Source organism: Manacus vitellinus, unplaced genomic scaffold (genome assembly GCF_001715985.3).
Source record: "Manacus vitellinus isolate BGI_N305 unplaced genomic scaffold, ASM171598v3 scaffold_19_pilon, whole genome shotgun sequence".
Taxonomy (NCBI): domain Eukaryota; kingdom Metazoa; phylum Chordata; class Aves; order Passeriformes; family Pipridae; genus Manacus; species Manacus vitellinus.
Genome location: NW_021939395.1, coordinates 9,160,815 through 9,180,450, shown reverse-complemented (window position 1 = coordinate 9,180,450; position 19,636 = coordinate 9,160,815). Strand labels below are relative to the sequence as shown.

Genomic DNA, 19,636 nt, shown 5'->3' with positions numbered 1-19,636 from the left:
GCCTGGGGCAGGCGGCGGGAGCGCCTCAGGCACCCGGCGGCGGCGGCGCCATCAGCGGCCGGTCCCGGGACGCGCCGCGCTGTCGCGGCGCGGCTCCTTCCGCCCCGGCGGCGGCGCAGCGCCCCCGCGGCGGGAGGCCCGCACGGCGGGGCCATGGCGGCCGTGTGGGCCACGGGCTCGCCGAGGGCGGTGGCGGCCCGCGGGTTTCCTGGGCCCGCGGGTGCCCGCCGAGGTGGAGGCCATGGGCCCGGGCCCGCAGGACCTGGGCAAGGACACGTTCTCGGCGGTCCTCAAAGGTAGGGCCCGGCGCGGAGGGGTCCCCGCTGCCCCCCAGGCAGGGACGGGAAGGGTTCGCAGCCAGGGTAGATGGGCGGGAGCCGCGGTCCCCGAGAGGCCGTGGATCCTCTCGGTAAGGCTAGGACAGCTCTCAGAGGGCGTCCAAAGGAGGGCTGCGAAGATGGTGAAGGGCCTGGAGGGGAAGCCGTGTGAGGAGCGGCTGAGGGCACTTGGTTTGTTCAGCCTGGGGAAAAGGAGACTGAGGGGAGACCTCATTGCGGTTAAACTTCCTTGTGAGTAAGAGGAGGGACAGGCACTGATCTCTTTGGTGGCCAGTGACAGGATCCGAGGGGATGGCCTGAAACTGTGTCAGGAGAGGCTTAGGTTGGATATTAGGAAAACATTCTTCACCTCTAGGGTGTTTGGGCACTGGAACAGGCTCCCCAGGACTGTGATCACAGCACCAACTCTGACAAAGCCCAAGAAACTTTTGGACAACGCTGTCGGACACATGGTGGGATTGTTGGGGTGTCCTCTGCAGGGTAAGGGTTGGACTGAATGATCCTTGTAGGTCCCCTCCAACTCAGAAATCCTGTGATTCTGTGACAACTGAGAGGCTGCAGCTTCCTGTGTCACTTCCCATCGCCTTTCCCGTCAGGAAGTTAGAGCTGAGGGTTAAATACAGCACCAGGCTTGCTTGGTTGTTCTCTACAGTTCTGTAACAACCGTGAGAATGAGGAACAGACTTCTGCAGCTATGGATGGCCCCCGAACTCATGCTGAGTCCTGTTGGAGTTATTCCTCTCTCGTCCCTGTGCTCCAGAGCCAGTGGTCCAATCACTGTCAGGCTGTGTGTGACAGTCAGAGACCCCGTGGGCATCTTCATAATGTGCAGGAGACAATACAGGAACCTCAAGGTGCAGGTTTCTTGCTGAGATTGGGGCAGTAAGATTGACAATGATTGATTTCATTTTTGTCTATAACGCTTCTCCCTGTGGTGAGAATTTTCTCAAAGCACCTTTGACCCTCAGAATGAGGAGTTGCTCAGTTAAGTAAATTAAGGTATGTAAAATAATCATGGATTAATGGAAGAGTTGTTTAGCAAAGCAAAAGCACAGTTTGTTTGTGGCCAGCTGAGAGGAGGGCAGCTGCTGCCCAGCATGGGGTTGTGCTGCGACCCTGATATGTTCTCTCAGCTAACATCCTGTCAGGGTTTTCCTTTTTGATTTGAGTCAAGAAGGACTCAAAGTATCTGGTTAGTCTCAAAGTGTTGCTGCAAAGTGTCAGAAATTGAGCAATGTATCCAGGGTTTCCTTATAATAATAATTGAAAGTAATAAAGCTACATATAGGCAGAGTCATTTGGGACAGAAGTAAATACAGATGTTGAACCATATTTGCTATCTAGTGCAGGAGCCACAGAGACTGAAAAGCTCTATTGGTGCCAGGCAGCCTGACTGTCTGGGCTTAATTTTGGTGTAAAAGTACATTAAGTCAGGCAAAATCATAGAGGTGTTTATGTGAATGTTCACAGTCTCCAGGTCTTCCTCTTTTTAAAGAGGTCTTGCTTTGCTTTCTTATTCACAGTCACCGTTAATGCACTGGAAGGAAAAGACTGCAAGGAATCTGTCAAGCTGATTGCAGAAAGTGCTAATCTCTCAGAAGAGCAACTTGCTTTCCTCATTTCTGGCATGTATACCCTTCTCCGAGAGGCGTTGAGACTCCCCATATCAACCTTCAAACAAGAAGTAAGTTCTGGGAGTACTTGGAGCCCTGATAAGTTAAAAGCTGCATCAGACACGAATTACAATCTAGATCCTATTTGCAAGGGTGGGGAGCTGCACATAAAAATGTTACTCCAAGTCAAAGTTGTTGTAAAAAACTGTTAAAAATCTAGAGCTTATTCTTTCACTTGGGTAGATTTACAGTGAGCTTTCTGAAAGCTATTTAAGCTTTGGGAAAAAGATTCCTGTATCTATTTCTGCTTCATCATCTTGTTTACTGTACATGTTTGTTTTCACTCTGAAATTAAAACCTCCAAAGAAACCATAGCAAAGTGTTATTTCACAGACGTCACCGCTCTCTCTTACCCTCACTGGGTGTTCATATACTGCTCATTTTGTCCACACTTATCATTTCTCATATTTCCTTGCCTGCATTTGTTTATATTGCTGCCATAGAGGAAGGAAAGTCTTATGGCCAGAACAGTATAGTGGAAATTGGAATAAAGTGCAGTTTCCACTTATGCTGAGGATGCTTGGTGGGAATATGTAGACACGTGCCGTGTTCCCAACCCCTATCCCTTTTTTGTGCTATTTTCTCTCATTTTTCATGTTCCTCGACCTTATATTTTCCCTCTCTCATTTTATTTTTATGTGAGTGAATCACTTCTGGGCTTCCAGCACCTCTATCTTGTTTGACATATTGTTTCATATTTACTTAGGCATACTGGAAATGCTCCCATATTGCAGGAAACATAGTGGAAATATGGTTTTAGTATTCAGACCTTACCTTTTGCACTTCCTTTCTGTTGTCATAGTTTAAACAAGCTACTGCAAAACATATTTGAGAATAAGGGCACACAGTTACTCTAAAAGAAGAATATGTTCTGGGTAGCTAAGTAAGACAAGTGGCAGAGAGGTTATTTTGAAAAATAAAGGCTTCCAAGGTATTTAGGTCTTTAAAATTAAATCACAGCTTGATGGAACACTTCTGAAAATTCTTCTCAATATGTCACCCGTCATTTCAAAACTACTGGCACTCGAGACTAAAACTTTTGGGAAAGAGTAACTACTATTGATTCACTAGGTAAGAAATGATTTTTTTAAGGCTACACTGTGTAAAATTTAACCTTCCTTGTCTTTCTAGGCTTTTAAGGAAGACCTGAAGGAGCTCAGGTATGCCCATTTTTGCCTGTTTTTTTTAAATATTTGTTTTTTCATAACTTTTACGTAATTGCTTCCCCGAATCAACACAATGAAGTTGGTATAAAAATTACCTGTAAATAACACATAATACATCTGTTGCCAAGCATCACATAAAGCCAGAGTCAAAAACCAGGTGTTGTGTAAGACTTGATTTAGCAGTGAGCATGAGCAGTGAATTTCACATGCTGGGGAGAATGGTCTAATTTAGTCTGTAATGTAGGTTATGCAAATGTGAGTGACCTTCTCTCTGCCATCCCCACCTTGCCCTGCAATATTTTTTAACATGTTTAGTAAGACAGTGGTAACTTTTGAGAAGCTAAGGAAGTGCCCTACTTTTTTCACTTCTTTGAAAGGCCAACCCTACCACCTTGTTCAGCTACAATCTCTCCTGCCAATTTCTCAAGAAATCATAACCTTTGTTACAGGCTTTGCCAAAATCTGTGTCAGTCTCTCCAGAGTATGTCTGAATAGAAGATCATATCCTAAAAGCTAGATATCAGATGCTAGTTAACATAAAAAAAGAATTCCTTTTTATCCAAGCACCATTTAAAAATGTGGTGTAACCTCCCTTCTTCCATTAGAAATTCGAGCCGTAGTAACTGCTGTTTCATCTTCCCACTGTGTGAGTTGATGAGTTGTTTTTTCTCCTGTCATTAGACACTGTAAGCTCTTTAGGACAGGTAACTTCCTTTGATTTTCCTTTGATACACTGCTGTGTATCTCAAGCCACTGATGAGTAATGTCTCTGGGCACTGATTCATGGTGAGGATTTAACTGTGGCAGCAGCAGTAGTTACTTCTCCTTCTTGTCCAACTTGCCTCTCTGTAGGAGATTACTGTCCATGTGGCTGAATGGAGAGTGTTTGCTCTGTAGTCTTTGCAATTCACAGCCTGATCTATTGAACTGAAAATCGACAGCAGCTTGTTTGTGAGGCAACACCAGTGTCAAAGGAATAGTAAAGGAGTGGAGAGGCACAGGGTGGATGAAGTGTGAATTTGTTACACCAGTCCTCATGTTAGATATGCTCCTTTTCTAAGCAGTCTTAGCTTCAAGGGCCTCTGTTTTACTTTTGAGGGAGCAATTCTTTCTGTCTTCTTTTCATCATGCTTCAGGTGAAAGTAAAGTGAAATGTGTGGGTTTGGGATTTTTGAAAGCATACATTGCTGGCCTGCCTTCTACACTTGTTAGAGCCATCAGTAAAATTTTTCTTGACTTTACCAAGAGAAATTAAGCAAATACTGGGTTCTTTTGAAACTCACCATTTCCATACTAGGTAGGACAGGAAGATGTAATACAGTTTTTAGGGTTCTTGATATAAAAACACAGGCTGTCCTTTTGAGAGCTCCAACTGAATCAATACTGAAACGCTTACATAAGAGCTGATGGCAGTTTTAAGCAATGGAAGAGAGAAAATGTTGTCGCATCTTTTGTGTTCTATAATGGATTTAGTTTTTTCTAGATACGGCCACATAATTATAGGTACAAGAAACTTAACTGTTTTGTATTGCTCTTCTCTTTCAGGATACCAGAAGATTTCATTGTGGACTTTTCCAGTGTAGTCTTTGGTAACAGGTTGGTGTCTTCATGTGTCATACATTGTGCAGGCAGCAGGGTTGCACAGAGCTCTGCTGACACAAATCCCTCGCATCTTGAAGGAACAGCAAAATTTTCTAAATTATTGAGACAAGATTTGTCCCATTATCTTGATTCAGTACAGTATGATGTCCATCATGCATGGCTATATATGCATTAAATGGCTTTCATGCCAATTTTCAGGTTTTTTTCTGATCAGCATTTTTTATAATGTTCTAAAGACTGTGAGATGCATCAATACCTACAGATGAAAAATGCAGTGCAGAATTAAGCATTTTTGCCATCATTATCATTGCAAGTTAGAGCAACAGTGAAAGACTTGCTGTGTTGAGAGGCAAGCTACATGTGCCTTCTATTTGCTGTGGTTCATGGCAGCTTTTTCAGATAGAAATTCATCAAGTCTTAAGGTACAGTTGAATTGGGAGTTCACACTGGGTGACTTGACACATGTGAGATATCAAGTGCTCTGCTAGGTGAAATTCATTTTTTAAGCAGTATCCCTCAGTAGCTCCAGAGGAAGTACTAAATCAAGAGCTTTTTGAACATGCAGAAAAAGGGAATCCCAAGAATGGTTCTCTGCTCCATCATATTTAGCTTATTCTACATCTAGAAATTTCTTGAACATTTTGCATATGGAAAACTTGTGCAGAGCCAGGAGCTAGACTTCAATGATCCTTGTGGGTCCCTTCCAACTCAGAATATTCTATGATTACAACTTTCTTCCTTGAAACTTGAGGTCACTCAGCACATAGCATCACTAACCCAATGCTGCTCCAGATTCTTTGCATAGAATCTTGGTAATCATAATTGTGGTATTTCAGTTACCCTTACAAGGGTCTGAATGCTGCTACCAAAGTTAAAAATACTTTTCATTTCCTTGATTAAGATCTTGGCTTACAGCTAAAGGTTCTTGGAGTAAAAATAAATTCAGTCTTCTCATCTTTTCTTTGCTCTTCTTTTCGAATTATAGGTGTTAAGAATGCAAAATTCATGGTTGCAAAGTGGAAATATTGTTTGCAGTGGAAAAAGAAGATAAATTTAGATGTAATTTGAAACATGCATGATTGTCTGTTTTCTACTGTGAAATCACGATGCTGGAAAATTTAGCTTTTTCTCATTTTGAAAGCTGTGATTATCCAGTGTAATCTTGCTCTGTGTTTTGAGACCAGAGAAGAGCACCTCAGATTAGATTTCTAGACAGATCTGCTTTTATAATCTTAAATGTAACACTGAATCATACATTTGCTTACCGAGTTGTAAATATATATGATTGTGATGGTAAGAGATGTATTAGCATCTGATCAAAAATTCAATATGAGCTAGATAACCCAGAAAAATCCATTTTTAATACTTTTCCTGGCATCTTATCCTATTTTTGGACTTCTGTTCACTGAACAACAGCTCTGAAGAATTTGACATTTGTATTTCTGTGTCCCCACAATTCCATCAAGCTACATAGACTGAAAGGAAAGAAAAACTTGCCACGCTGACACCATCAAATAGCTGCATGAAATTAAAACTTTTTTAAGGGAAAGGATAGCTCTAACTTTCCCCTCTCTGAATGGTTATAATAAATGCACTGCTTTTTTTTTAATAGTGTAGCTTTAGTTTCTACCAGGAGGGTGCATTCTGTGTGCCATTTGTCAGCATTTCACACATACCAGTTTATTCATCCTTCCTTTTCAGTGACCTGCTAGGCATTTCTTGTTATGTGCATAGGGAACCATCCAGAACTTGTCTTTAGTTTTGTTAGGTCAGCTGCTGCTCCAAGTTCTCTAATCTTTCATTTTTGAGTGCTCTTGTGTTGCATCCTTTAGCAGATGATGTTCTTGTCACCAGGGGTATCATCCCTTCCACATATAGTTGAGATGGTCTCTGGCTGATCCATGGTCCTTTACTTGTTCTGACTTCTGCCTTTGCAGGGTGTGCTGACAGTATATTGCAGCTGTTGGTAGAGAGTGTTTATGAAATGTAATTACAGGCTATAGGTTTTGGAGTCTTTTCTGCTCCATTTTGCTATTCCTCTTATAAATCAATGGCTTTATTAACAGCCTGTATAATTTCTGTTTGTATGTTGGCCACTATGCACATTCTGTCATCCTTACAGGATTCTTGCAGTTCTAATTTAGTCTTCTCCAAACTGGGAACGTCCTGACAGAAGCTTAAACTAAGCCATAAAAGTTGTGACTCTTCCTGAGGGAATGGCACTGAAGTGCAGTCCTGACCAGAAATAAAGCTTCATATTTGGTTACAGAAATGCTGTCACCCAACAATATTCAGAAGCTTCACCTCTCTTTGGGAGGTCACCATTGCTGGCCTTTCCAACCATTGCTAATTAGAACATCTTCCTGTTTTTTCTACTCCTTTCTTCCCCAGGAGTGCTGGTGCTACACTGAATGGACCATCTTCCATTGATGGGAGTTAGCATGTCTTAAGGAAATGGTAGCAGGGTGGCTATTTTTAGGGATTCTCCAAATTAAGCTATTGCAGCTCTCCACTGAGGGAACGGTCTGTTCTTACTGTTTAATCCTGCTAATGACTGTTCTAGACTCCAGCTCCTCATGGTTGTACCCAGCTGTGGTGACCTACTTCCTATCCAGGAGCTGACAGTAAGAACCAGCTGGTCTACTTTTTTTTTTGCTCATTCCTTTACCATACTATTAGGAATGTGTGTCATTTCTGACACCACCCAATGCCCCCACCAGAAGGATAAATTCTTCCTTATATCATCTTTGTGAAAAGCAGGAGCATTGGAGGATCTCAGCCTGTCAGTCCTGTGTGCCTTGTTGGATCATTAATCTTTCCAGGCAGTTTCTAAAGGCACCAGCTAACTTGCACACAAGCATCTGAGTAGGGATGTTAGAGTGCCATTCCTACAGTCCTTGATTTGTTCAGAGAGGATTCCCTTCTGATGTAAAGTCTGTAATTAGATTATGTCTAGCACCATGGATAAAGGATGTAACGTTTCTTATCCCACCCTTAGTGGGACTAGTGGAGTAGCTTTGAAATGTACCGTAAATAACTTCCAGGGACATGGGATGCTTAGGAAAAAAAGTAAATATGGTAAGTAACACATAGTCCTGAATGGACCAGCTCAATGACCTCATTCTGAAATTATTTCTGCATATATCTCTAAAAATGAACGCTTGTTATGTGTTTGTGTCAGATTTGGCTTCTTTGGTTACCCAGAGCTTAAGATGCTGTTCCAACTTTGAAGATTGTCAATCATCTGAAGTTTAATCACTGTCAACTGTATTTCCTTACAGAAATAAACTAGGGCTTGATCGACCTAATTCTTACTGCAATATGACTAATAAATGAAGTGCTTGGCTTTTTACATGTTAGACTAGACAAAAATCTTGAAGGTTGTGCTGGGCTTGGCAGTGCACATTATGTAAGGAATTTAAAGTCTGTAAATTATGTTGGATTAACAAGAGCCGCTATTTTTTTTTGAGTATGCTTCAAAATACGCTCAAAAGACACTCAGTGTTATTATATTTTAAAACATTTCTGCTTGACAATACTAGATGCTTTTTGCTGAAGAAATACGGTGACCTTATCCAACTGTTTTGCGTAAGTCATCTGTCTTGTTCCTGCTTGCTTGTTCCTGTTGGATCTGCATGTATTTAAAGATACATTTGCAGGTCCCTTTCTATGCCTCACAGTTGCATATAATTGAAATAATAGATATGCCAGCCACCACAGTGACTCTTACTAAACTTTATAGTGACATCAGTTTACTGGAATTACACAGTCCCTTGGTCTCTTTTTTCAACGTGGATCGTAGTTAAGCGTAGGAAAAGGGGATAATCTGAGCGTAGCTGTCTTTAATCCACAATACCTCTACTCACTCAGACCTCTCTAAATGAGGACAGATGCAGGAGAGAAACAAGTTCCAGACAGGTTTGTTCTGAGGAATCGTATTTTCTCTTTAGATTGTTTTTTCTTTTATGAATTTGCATTTCAGTCTCCCATTACTGATTTACTCCTTAGGCGTCCCGCTTCCGAAGGCACAGCTCTGCCACAAAGAAGTAGGCTACCAGGTATCCAGGACTTCAAGTGGAGAGTGGACGTAGCAATATCCACAAGGTATAAAAGAGAATCGTGCATGTCCCTGGAAGTTGTTTTACCTAAGGTTAAACTGATTTCTTGGGCTTCTTAAAAATGTTAACAGGGTTAGAATGTATCTTGCTGTTAGGGATTGGCGTGTAGCGTTAAACAGTAAGATACAGATGGAATTTTCTGAACAGGATAGAAGTCAGTGTATATACATGTTATTGTTGTTAACATTTCACTCAAAGTTTGAGTCTCATTTTAAAACTTAAAGGAGCTGATACAAACCCACAAGCCCTCAGAGATGGATGGAATAAATTAAATGGATTGAGCCTCAAGCAGCCAGGCAAACTCTGTTTCACTGGAATGGGGGAGGGAAATCCCCTATGCAACTTCTCAAGTATACTATCACTTTATGTTACACATGTTAAAATGACTTTACATCCCCTGTACAGTGTGCTACAGATTCTACAAAGAGAGGTTTCAGAACAGCACCTTTACATTGCCATAGTTTTGCAGTTGGTCATTGTACTACCTCCTGGTTTCTTTCACAAAACAGGATCAAAGGCCTTTGTGATCATCCTGCCTGTGCCTGCAGTGAGTGGCTTCTTGCCATCTGCCAGAGGAGAGGCAGCTGGGGGATGTATCTTTGGCACAGAAACCTGTTGTCTGTGCTGTTTTGATCTCTGTCTAGTTCTAACCAAGACAGACCAAGATGAAATAAATTAGAACGTGATCCAGTATTTGTTAGTACAGTAAATTATTAGCATGAGTGACTTCATATTGCATTCATGGATACCTGCATCAAGGAGAGAGTGCAGCTTCTTTGCTGCCATAGTTGATAGTCCCATGGGTGATCAGGGATTGTCTTCCTGAAATCAAGAAAAAAGGCTCCTAAGTAAAAACTGTAATGGCCAGAAACTACTAGTTCAGGTGACTCTGCCAAGCAGTGCTGTAAGCACCACACAGGTATCACTGCAAAAAAAAATCTATACCTATAAGAGAGCAAAATGTCCAGATAAACATCCTCAGGCACAGTGCTTGCAAGCTGCAAGCAAATCCTATTATTTGTTTTCCAAACAGCACAGGAGCAATACATTATCCTTTTTTGTTTTCCTTCCTCTTATTTTCCTTTCCAGTTAACCTTCCCCCTGGGATTTCTTGTTTATCATGCAGCAACAGCCTCTGCAGAGAGGTATGGTGGCTCCTGGCTGTAGTGCCTGTCAGTACCTGAGCAGGCTTTGGCAACATCAGTTGATGGAAGCTGCACAAGAATGACTCATTTCCCTTCTTTGGGTCATCAAATAAAATAACAACACACGAATTTAGCATAAAGACTGGAAGAGCTTGATTCCCCAGGTGAGGTGGCAGTTGAAAATATGAAGGGATGGACAGGATGGTAAACTGCATAAGAAAACTGTGCATTATTATTAGCAGTACTTGGTCAGCTCTCATCCCTATCATAGTTCCACTAAATTGATTACATAAAAACAAAAATGCTCCTAAACTTGTGGTTGCTACAGTATTAAAGAAACGTTTAGTCTCAATACTGAGATAAGTTGGACAGTACTCTTATGTTCATGAGTTTCCAGCCAGACAGGTAAAGGACTCTGAGACTGAAATTACTCATGTTCTGTGTAAAGCCTACATGAACATCTAAAATGGTTAATGTGCAATGCTGTAGTCATCACCCTGCTGATGGCTGCTGCTGTAATACTAATAATGTAAATAATTTCAGCTCACTGGCCCGTGCACTTCAACCATCCATTCTGATGATGATGAAGCTTTCAGATGGGACAGCTCATCGCTTTGAAGTAAGTCTGATTGCCATAATAAATAAAAAAGAAACCACTTGAAGTTCTATTTAGAAAGTTGAATTATTATTTAAAATACTAAAGCTCTTTTAAATAATGCATTACCATTGCTTGGTTTGCTTTGGAATCCATCATGTTCAGTGTAGCTGCATACAATATATAATGAAACACCAACAAAAATCATTTCATACCTTGTTCCTATGCACATTCTGCTGAAATCTAATCTTTTAGAAGAAAATGACTGAAAAACACTGTTGCACAATATGTGGTTTGATTAAAAATTATGGGGTTGTTATCAACTGTAACCTTCAGACCTGAAGGTGGCTTTCGAGGGCAAGAAAATTACTGGGGTAGTTTATATAAGGTACGATACACTTCTGAACCTGCATTTTGCAGAGAATGATAACATTCTCTTCTGTGGCAGAGGTAGTTTTATTCTTTTTCTTCACTACCATTCTTGCTGCTAGAAAGTAAAAAACAAACCTCTTTGACCTCAGAATTAGTCAGTGGCAGTATTTATGACACTGTACCTAAAGGCTTGCCAGAAGATGCCATAAACTCTTCCGGAATTTTAACCTTTGAAAAGAAATGCTATTTGTTCTATAAATAACATGGTGGTGCATACAGGAATTCAGTGCACAGCAGGCATTGTTACATTTGAACTCTGTACAGATTTTGGCTTCAGTTCCCAGGATAGTAGTAGTCTGGAAGGAGCACCAAAGCCCTGTGGGTTGAAAGAGGTGAACTGATTTTACTGTTAAAATGTTGTGCAAGAAAGCAGCTGTTGAGGAAGGCATAAATCTGTGCTACACTGCAAAATGTTGAGGGTGTCATTTCACAGGAGATCAAATTTACCACTCTGGACAGTCCAGGTCAGAGCATCCCATAAGCTCTGTTTGACATCTTCCATGGAACTTAAATGATGCCATGGATGTCAGGTTAGCTCTTTACAACAGGGTTAGTTTCATTTTTGGGAATAAAAGCTAGTATATATTCTTTACTGTTTATATCTGGGGCTTTATTTCCTGGCATATAATGTCAAGTCTTCATCTTGGTGCTATTGTTTCTGGTTGTTTTGGTTTGATTTTAGTTGTTTTTCTTTTCTTGCAAGTCTGTGGAAGACCCTTTGCTATTTGGTAGTGGAGGTGTGTTTGTCCAGAACACACAGCAGTGCAGATATCTGATAGCAAGCAACGTGCTTCTCTTAGAATTGACTCTTTGCTGCTGCTGCTTAGTTCTGAATGCCAAGGATTTGGCTGTAAACACGATTTCTGTATCTGATGAGTGGTCTTCCCACAGTTAGTGGGGATAAACCTGTGTTTTGGTTCAAGGTGCCATGTGCAAGCAAATATAGTCCTCAGCTCTCTGGTTTCCTTTCATTTGGACATGTTCAGAATGTCCTGCTAACTATCAAGGCTTATGTAAGATGGTAAGTCCAGAATTCTATTGTGAACAGTTTTAAAATATGTCTGGCACAGGGAGAAGTTACACTCTGGTCTCTGTTTGGTTTTTTAATCACAGTGTGACTTCTAACTGAAGATTTTTTTCAAAAGCAGTGGGAATTGCAGCATTTTGAGTCTTGTTATATGTATGTCAAAAGTGAAAAGGACATGATGGCTTTTTATGCATTTCGGATGTATGTGGAAAATGCAAATCAAGTGTTGGATTCCTCTCACATAATTGATATCTGTGCTACACTAGGCAGAAGGATGACAAGGGTCTCTGTCAAAAGAACTGCTGTCTTGGGTGTAGCCAAAGCAGTGGAGTAAATTAGGCAGAGCTCTGCAGAGCAGCATGGGACCAGCTAGCCTGGGATGGGCACTCTGTGAGCACGTGTGTTTGTGCACTGCCCTGTTGTTAGTCTGTGCCACACCATCTGTGCCTGTGCTCAGGTGTGGATCTCTGTCTTAACACATAACAGATTTCCATCCACTTGGTTTCTCAGGCTTGAAATGGTAGAGTCCATAAGTCTCCTGCACAGCTGAAAATGCTTTGTATGTTCAAGCAAAGTCTTGTGCCTTCCACATATAGACACTGCCCAGTGCCCTTTGCTCTTGAGGTTGCTGCCAAGGCTCTTGCCCCAAGTCTCAGTTCCTTTCTCTTGCAAGTTTGGACAAGCAATATCTGGAATTTGTGTTTGAGAATTTTGTAGGCTTCACAACATTCCAGATGTCTTTGTTTTTCCTTCCAATCCAGGACTCTTACTTCACCACAGCAGTCCTCAGTTTACATCCTGTAGTATTTCCTTTCTTCCATCAAGCAGTACAGAAAATGTACTATGTAGCTGTTATTTCTGGTTTTTTCCACTCTCCTTTTCCACATGGATTTAGTTGAATTAACTGAATGTTATTAACCTCAAATCCTTTGTCTTAAATCTGAAAAAAATCGTATTTTAAGAGAGATTGCACTGACACTGCAATGTTCCCTATCCATAGGCATGCCCTAGTGAAAGTTCCTAAGACGTCTTCTGTTTTCTACACTGAATATTTTGTTTCAGGTGCCAGTTGCAAAGTTTCAAGAATTGAGATACAATGTTGCCCTTATACTGAAGGAAATGAATGATTTGGAGAAGAGGAGCATACTGAAGATCCAAGACTGAACACTTTTAAATTGGGAGTTTGTGGAAGAAACCTGGAACCCTCAGCGTGTTTTGTGAATGGTAGAGCAGGGGACCATCACCACTTTGCCTGTATGAACTTCAATGTGACATTTATGATGTCTGCTGTAAATATTTTTTTCAATTCAAGTGTTTAAAAGCACAAGCTCTTTTTGTAAGACTTAGGAAAACCAAAAAATGTATCTCTGAGAAAGTATAATGCTGTTTGCGAGCATTTTGCATGATTCATCAAAACATTTTTTTAAATAACTGTCTTAATAGATGTAAGAGTCATTTATTTCTGATTATGATTCATCACTTTAATTATTTTTGAAAGTCTGCTACCGGAAGCCCCAGCAATGTGTATGTATCATAAGAAAGCTCTGCAATACTTCAAATAAAAAATAAAATAACAAACCCACTCCTGCCTTCTAGTATGACAAATGCAATCTTGAGTTTTGCATAAGTAAAATTGTTGTCTGGCTTCTCACTGAGTGACTAAGGTATAGCTACAGACATTTAAAGGCTAATTTGAAAGAAAATTGGAAACCTGTGGATCAAGAACAAAGTGTCAGCTGAGCTTCCAGGACAAATTCCATGGAATTACAGAAGTGGGAAGGGGTAGTCTTAGGTCTTTATCTGGTTGATCGTAATGGGCTAAATAACAGTCATGTCATGGGTTTCTAAGTGGAAATGCCTGTCTCTTGTTTCATGTATTGCCTGTATGTTTGATTGAATGGAATCAGCTGACATGGCTGGACAGAAACCCCTGGGCCTGCAGTGATGGCAAACAGTGAGAGGCAGTGATCTTGTAGCCCACAACACCATAGACTCATCACCTGTGCAGGTCAGAGCCCAGGATGGAGGGGCTGCCTACAGCCTCTGGGGTGAAAGTCACAGGTGTGAGGATATCCAAGCCCCCAGGTCGAGAAAGGAGTTAAGGCTGAAGTTCCCTGAGCTGCTCCAGCAGTTGGACTGGATGGTCATTGTAGGCCCCTCCCTTTCAACAGAAATAGTCTATTCTAAGTTATTCCTTTGCCCCAAGAGTTAACCTCAGAAGGACCCCCTTAACTCGAAGCATATGTTTTAAGTCTCATTTAAATGCTGTGGGACCACAAGTATGTCCCTAAGAGTTTTGCCAAGAAGGGATGCATTCCTCAGTCCTTGCCCGAGTGAGTTTTCCCCAGCAGCAAAGATATGGAGGCTGTGAGCAATGGCTCAAAGACAGCATCCTAGAACTGGAGGCTTTATCTGCCTGTCAGGTGTACTTTAGAAAGCACATGCTACTGCCACTGTTAAGCCTTCACTTATTCTAGCTAATTGCAGGGGTTTTGTCTCAGTAGTACCACCCATACTCTTTCATGTTTTGTGACTATAGAACTTGCCTTTATCTTCCTCACCCCCTGCAGAAAACTACTGAAATTAAAATTGTGGATTTGGGAGGCCTTTTACACTCCCACAGATGTTTGTGTAGGAAAGGATGACTTGGCTTTTGGATTTTAAAAATCACAACAAGCGTAATAAGGCTTATTTGTCACACTTTTTAAGAGGAGACTTCTTTAACAGCAGTCCCTACCAGTCTAAAGATAGCTGAATAGCTCTGGTCCAGAAAGCTTTTAAAACCCAAGCAAGAACGTGTCCTGTAGTTTCAAATAAACCATCAGTCACGATTTCAAACTGTTCAAAAGCTGCATGTTCCATTTGCTTTGTAGGGGATTCATCAATAACTTCCAGCTTTGATCCATGATGCATCTTAGCTATTGTATTCAGGGAACACCAAACACCAAAGCACATAAAGAATTAGCTCCTATACCTTCAAGTGGACTGTGGATTGCATTGATTACTCTGCGGAGCTTGTTTGTCTTCTTTCTGGAATTACATTATCACGAGCTGTGAAACAAAACATAGATCATGATCTTCCTTGCTACAACCTTTCCCTTCTGGATGTTTAGATTTATAAGGTTTCAAACTGCAAAGATAGCTCAAACTGAGCCTAAGTGAAGTCTTCAGACAAACAGAATGCTGCATAAAATGATTTGTTGCTCAAGGCATTTGCAAAGTAGTTTTTTACTGGTCAGAGTAGAAAAATCCATTAATACCTTTACATTCTAGACAGAATATATTAATTCAGTTGTTCTCCTGTAACAGCAATTGCCCATGTTCTCCAGAAATGGAGAGGCTTCCTGACTGTGTGACCATGAGGGACCCTGGACTGCTTGGTCTCAAATTTGTCTTGCCACACATTAAGCAGGAGCTTGTTGTAATTGGAGGTTTACTGTGTATGCTGAGGGTACTTGAACACTTGGGATGTTCATTCCTCTGTACTTAAGAGTTAATCTGGGCTTTCCTTCTGACAGATTAGCTTTCCAGTAAAACAGAAGTTGTCACCCTAATGGCTAGTGGGAGTGCATAGTGGATAATTCCTCAGTTTTGATAAAATGTGAGTCTTCAAAGAACAGTTAGGTATCTCAGAACTTCATGGCAAACCACAGGTTAAATATTTGTTCAACGCTGAAATATCTTACTCCTTCATGATCAAAATACTCTGGAATTTGAATTCCACTGAGTTTATGACAGTAGCCCTTTCATTCTAGTACAGAACAGAAGTAACCTTCTAAGAATCTAGATATGGCTGAACAGAAATTATTTTACCCAGCCCACTCTAGGTTTGGTTATGCTTCAGGGACACGCTGTGATTCCCCCTTCCAGTATCATGCAGTGAAAGGTACAACCTCAGTGGGATGCTCGCTTTGTCAGTCCTGAGGTCTTGTCAAGCTGATCACTAGTCAGTCATCAATTAGGCAGGCAGAGGTTTGTGTGGGAAGGGCACTGGGGTTTTTTCTTATTACACAGTTCATGGACCAGTAGGTAACAAGAACCTTTCTCAGGCTCTGTTGGTGTTTTTCCCTGAAAAACAGCCCTCCATGATCACGTTGCTCTCTCTGTTGGTGCTTGCATTTATTTAAACTGGATAATGTGTTTGCATCTGAATTCTAGTTATTTTTCTAACCATGGCATATGAACATAAACTTCTCCATTACACTTCTTCTTTAATTTCCTTTATATTTTATGGAACATTATGACTTTTTTTTTTAAGATTAATGTGTCAAAATAGATTTAAAATAGAACTTGGACTTGATTTCTTTTCAATGTAAATTATGTGTGTATGATAGCAAAGACACCCAGTACATGAAGGAGTAGTCACAGCAGGCAGAATGTAAAAGGAGAGGTAAAGATAGTTGCCAAAAGTCATCCAGAGATTCAGTGGCAAAATAACCCAGAAGAACTGATATGTCTTCCCTTCCTGTTCCTATCTGTAAGTTAGTGCAGCTTCCTGACATACTGGTCAGGCCTCACACTTGGTGGTTTTTTTAATTATCTCAGCTGCAAGGGCCATCAGTCCAAATCTGTTCTTGCTTATGGACTACTACAGTGTGGGCAGAGCACTTGAGAATAAAAAGCCATCTGTGGCTGTATTTGTGATGTGACTTTTCACATCCCTACTTCCACTAGAGAAGGAGCTTTGTCAGCGTGACTGGTGGGGTGGAATTTCACACTTGGGTTTGTTGTGTTTGAGAGAGGAAAGATGTAGGTTTATTGATGGCTTTTGTGGTCTCAAAGCCTGATGCAGTTTATAGATGCAGAAGAAGGCTGAAGAATGTAGTCATGCTCTCACGCTGCCTGTTATGCCAGCCATTAACTGCTGGAAGGAGACCAGTATTGTGCTCATTGTCATTAAAAGGAAGAAATTAAACCTCCCTTTGTAGAAAAATCATACAAGGGAGATGTGCTTTTGCAGAGTGAGTCACCTCCTCGCTTTAACTTCTTCTGTTTAAGTGAAGGATAAATCTGTTCTTGATCTCATGAACAATGCAGGTAGGCAGGAGGGTGCTTTTTTCCTTTTTCCTTTTTTTTTTTTGCTTTCTAATCAAGTATACCTCATGACCTACTGCTGCTCCAAATCCATGAATATATGTATGAATGTATGAAAACTCTGTGCTTTCAGGATGTGTTATATAAAAACACCCCAGCATATCTAGATTATGTATGTTCAATTCACACAGCTGTTTTTGCTAAAAAAAAAGTCTTTGCAGAGCCAGGCCTGATGTCAGAATCAAATATTTTGTAGTTGTTTGACTTCTAGTGAACAGTAAATTAGTATCTTGGCTTTAAAATATTTTGCTGTTAGTGACTGTACAGGTCGCTCTGTACCTGTCACACCCCACCAAGTACTAACATTTACCAAACACCACACACATACCAGGAACTAGCAGAGGCAGAGCCAGCTGGTTTCTCCCCTAAGAAGTCACAGAGTTGTTGCCCGTAGGCCATCTGTGACAAGGTCTTAACTGTTTTCTAGCCTGGGATAAGGGTCTGTGTTCTGAACCCTTCTAAGCACACAGCTTCCACCACAGGAGTAGTTCATAAGCACAGCTTCCCTTTTCCCTTGAAACGTTCCAGCCACCTCCCTGCTGGTGGAAGAGAATTCCCAGAAGTGCATTTCACAGTGCTTTTTTGAGACTCGTTTCAGTCCAGAGCATCAGCCAGCCCTGCAGATGCTTTCATACATTGCAAATAGGAACTGTGGAAGTTCCTTTCAGAGTGCAAATGCTGATTACATTTTCTATGATAATCTATTCCCCTTCCCTATCTAGAATTTGTGTGCTGCTAGAAACTCTCTCTTTATACCACGATTTATCTCTTTAAGTGTCTGCTATGTAACTATGTAAATACTGGTGGCGTATCCCTGATAGGGAGATTGTCACTGCATTGCTACTGGTAACCAGTGGTTATGTCACTTTCCCTCGCTTGAATAGGCTTTGACTCATAGTGGTTTTCAGGACAATGGTTATAAAATAACACACCGAGGGGTTGCCGAGACTATAGTTTTGCAATAGAGACAACTGCCGACCTCAAGGCTGCAAGAAAGCATTTTTCCTTTTTTTTTTTTTCTTAAGGGTTTTATTCTTTTATAGGATGAGATTTTCTTGCATGGAAGTTTGGAAAACAAGAAATCTATGTTAGCAAGCTGGAGTCTGGTGGGAAAACCCCACACTCCCAAGCTAATTCTTTCTAGCTGTTCTGAAGCATTGCTTAACTGAAATTTTAAGTGCTTCAGCTGTCCTAGCTTTCTTTGAATTACTTGCTGTCAGGCTGTGCTATACTTTAGATTCAAATATGATTTAAGTGATGGCAGAAAGAAGTATGGAAACCAATGGTTCTTAAATTCTTTTTCCAATTAAAGGATTTGCCTAAGAACAACAGGTAGATATTGAACTCATTAATTCAAAGTGTATATTATTAAAAGTTAAGATCCAGAATTTAAGCAGCTTTAAGTTGTTTTTTATCTTGAAGTTCATCTGAACTTTGTCAAGTATCCTCTCTAAACAAGGTCTTACAAAACTCATGTTGCCTCTCCTTTCTTCCATCTTTTCTCCTGTCCATTCAAGCTCCATAGGCAGGGCTTGTCCCTTAATACCTGCTTAGCTCACACAGTCTAATCTGGGGAGTCCAGACACTTCTGTAAGTAGGAAAATGGAAATTTATTCCTTCATCCCGTCCCTTGAGCTTCGTGAGGAGGCAAGTAGTATCAGTGACAGGACATCCTCAGAAACTTCAAATTCTGCAGTGGATTTCAAGACAGCATGAAAAGTGCCCCACATTTTTAGAACATTTGAAAGGGTATGTATATATAACGTAACATGGACATTTCTGGTAACTATAGATATGCATGAAACTGCAAAAAAAAATAAAAATTTGACAACTTCTTTTAGAACAACTGCTTCTTTTCGATAGTAGCACAGGTGATTTTCTTCCTAGGCTACATTTAGCACAGACAGTTACACAACTAGTGCGATCCTCTCATCTAACAAGAATTGGTGGGAATGTGCAGATTCAAACGGTCAACACGGCTGGTCTTGAATAAAACAAAGATACATCATGTGCTTTTTTCTAGAATCCGGCATGGACAGGTAGAGCTGTGCAACATGCCATGCCGTAAATAAATAAACCCAATAAAACTAAATAAACACAGCGTTTTCCTTCAAATGTTTTCCTTAGTTGCTCTAAAAGCACGATTACCTGACATCAAAATAGCTTCAGCACTACGTAGATTCCCTGAAAGGGACCGATTAACCGTGCAAGTACAAGGCTCTACAACTCCACTTCTAGCAGGGAACGGCATCTCAAAACCTCTTTGAACCGCTGTTTTCTCCGTGTCACCGGCGGCACCAAAACGCCGAGCCCGGGAGCGAGCCCCGCGTCCCACCGGCGGGTCAGACCGAACTCCGAGCACGGGGCGCTCCCTTGGCCGCGCGGCTCCAACCCACCCGCCGAGGGGCGGACACACGGCCGGCCGGGGGTCTGAGGGGGCCGGGTA

General features: G+C 41.3%; 1 protein-coding gene and 1 long non-coding RNA gene across 2 annotated transcripts; one reads left to right on the top strand and one right to left on the bottom strand.

Annotated features, from left to right (window-relative positions):
* Positions 1-710: 710 nt before the first annotated feature.
* On the top strand, positions 711-13,678 carry LOC103763927 (COMM domain-containing protein 5). The gene is made up of 7 exons (XM_029959090.1): positions 711-818; positions 1,862-2,022; positions 3,143-3,171; positions 4,723-4,773; positions 8,788-8,883; positions 10,586-10,661; positions 13,159-13,678. Exons 1-7 carry the CDS (start codon positions 788-790, stop codon positions 13,258-13,260), a joined length of 546 nt encoding a protein of 181 aa, XP_029814950.1. The 5' UTR covers positions 711-787; the 3' UTR covers positions 13,261-13,678.
* Positions 5,871-19,574, bottom strand: LOC115307384. The gene is made up of 3 exons (XR_003915707.1): positions 19,339-19,574; positions 9,647-9,719; positions 5,871-6,739 (listed from the first exon to the last, which is right to left on the bottom strand). It is a non-coding gene; the product is annotated as an uncharacterized LOC115307384 (long non-coding RNA).
* Positions 19,575-19,636: the final 62 nt, after the last annotated feature.

Coding starts and splice junctions, on each gene's coding strand:
- LOC103763927 (XM_029959090.1), top strand. CDS start 788: ATGGTGGGATTGTTGGGGTGTCCTCTGCAGG. Junction 819..1,861: donor GTTGGGGTGTCCTCTGCAGG/GTAAGGGTTGGA, acceptor TCTTATTCACAG/TCACCGTTAATGCACTGGAA. Junction 3,172..4,722: donor GAAGACCTGAAGGAGCTCAG/GTATGCCCATTT, acceptor CTTCTCTTTCAG/GATACCAGAAGATTTCATTG.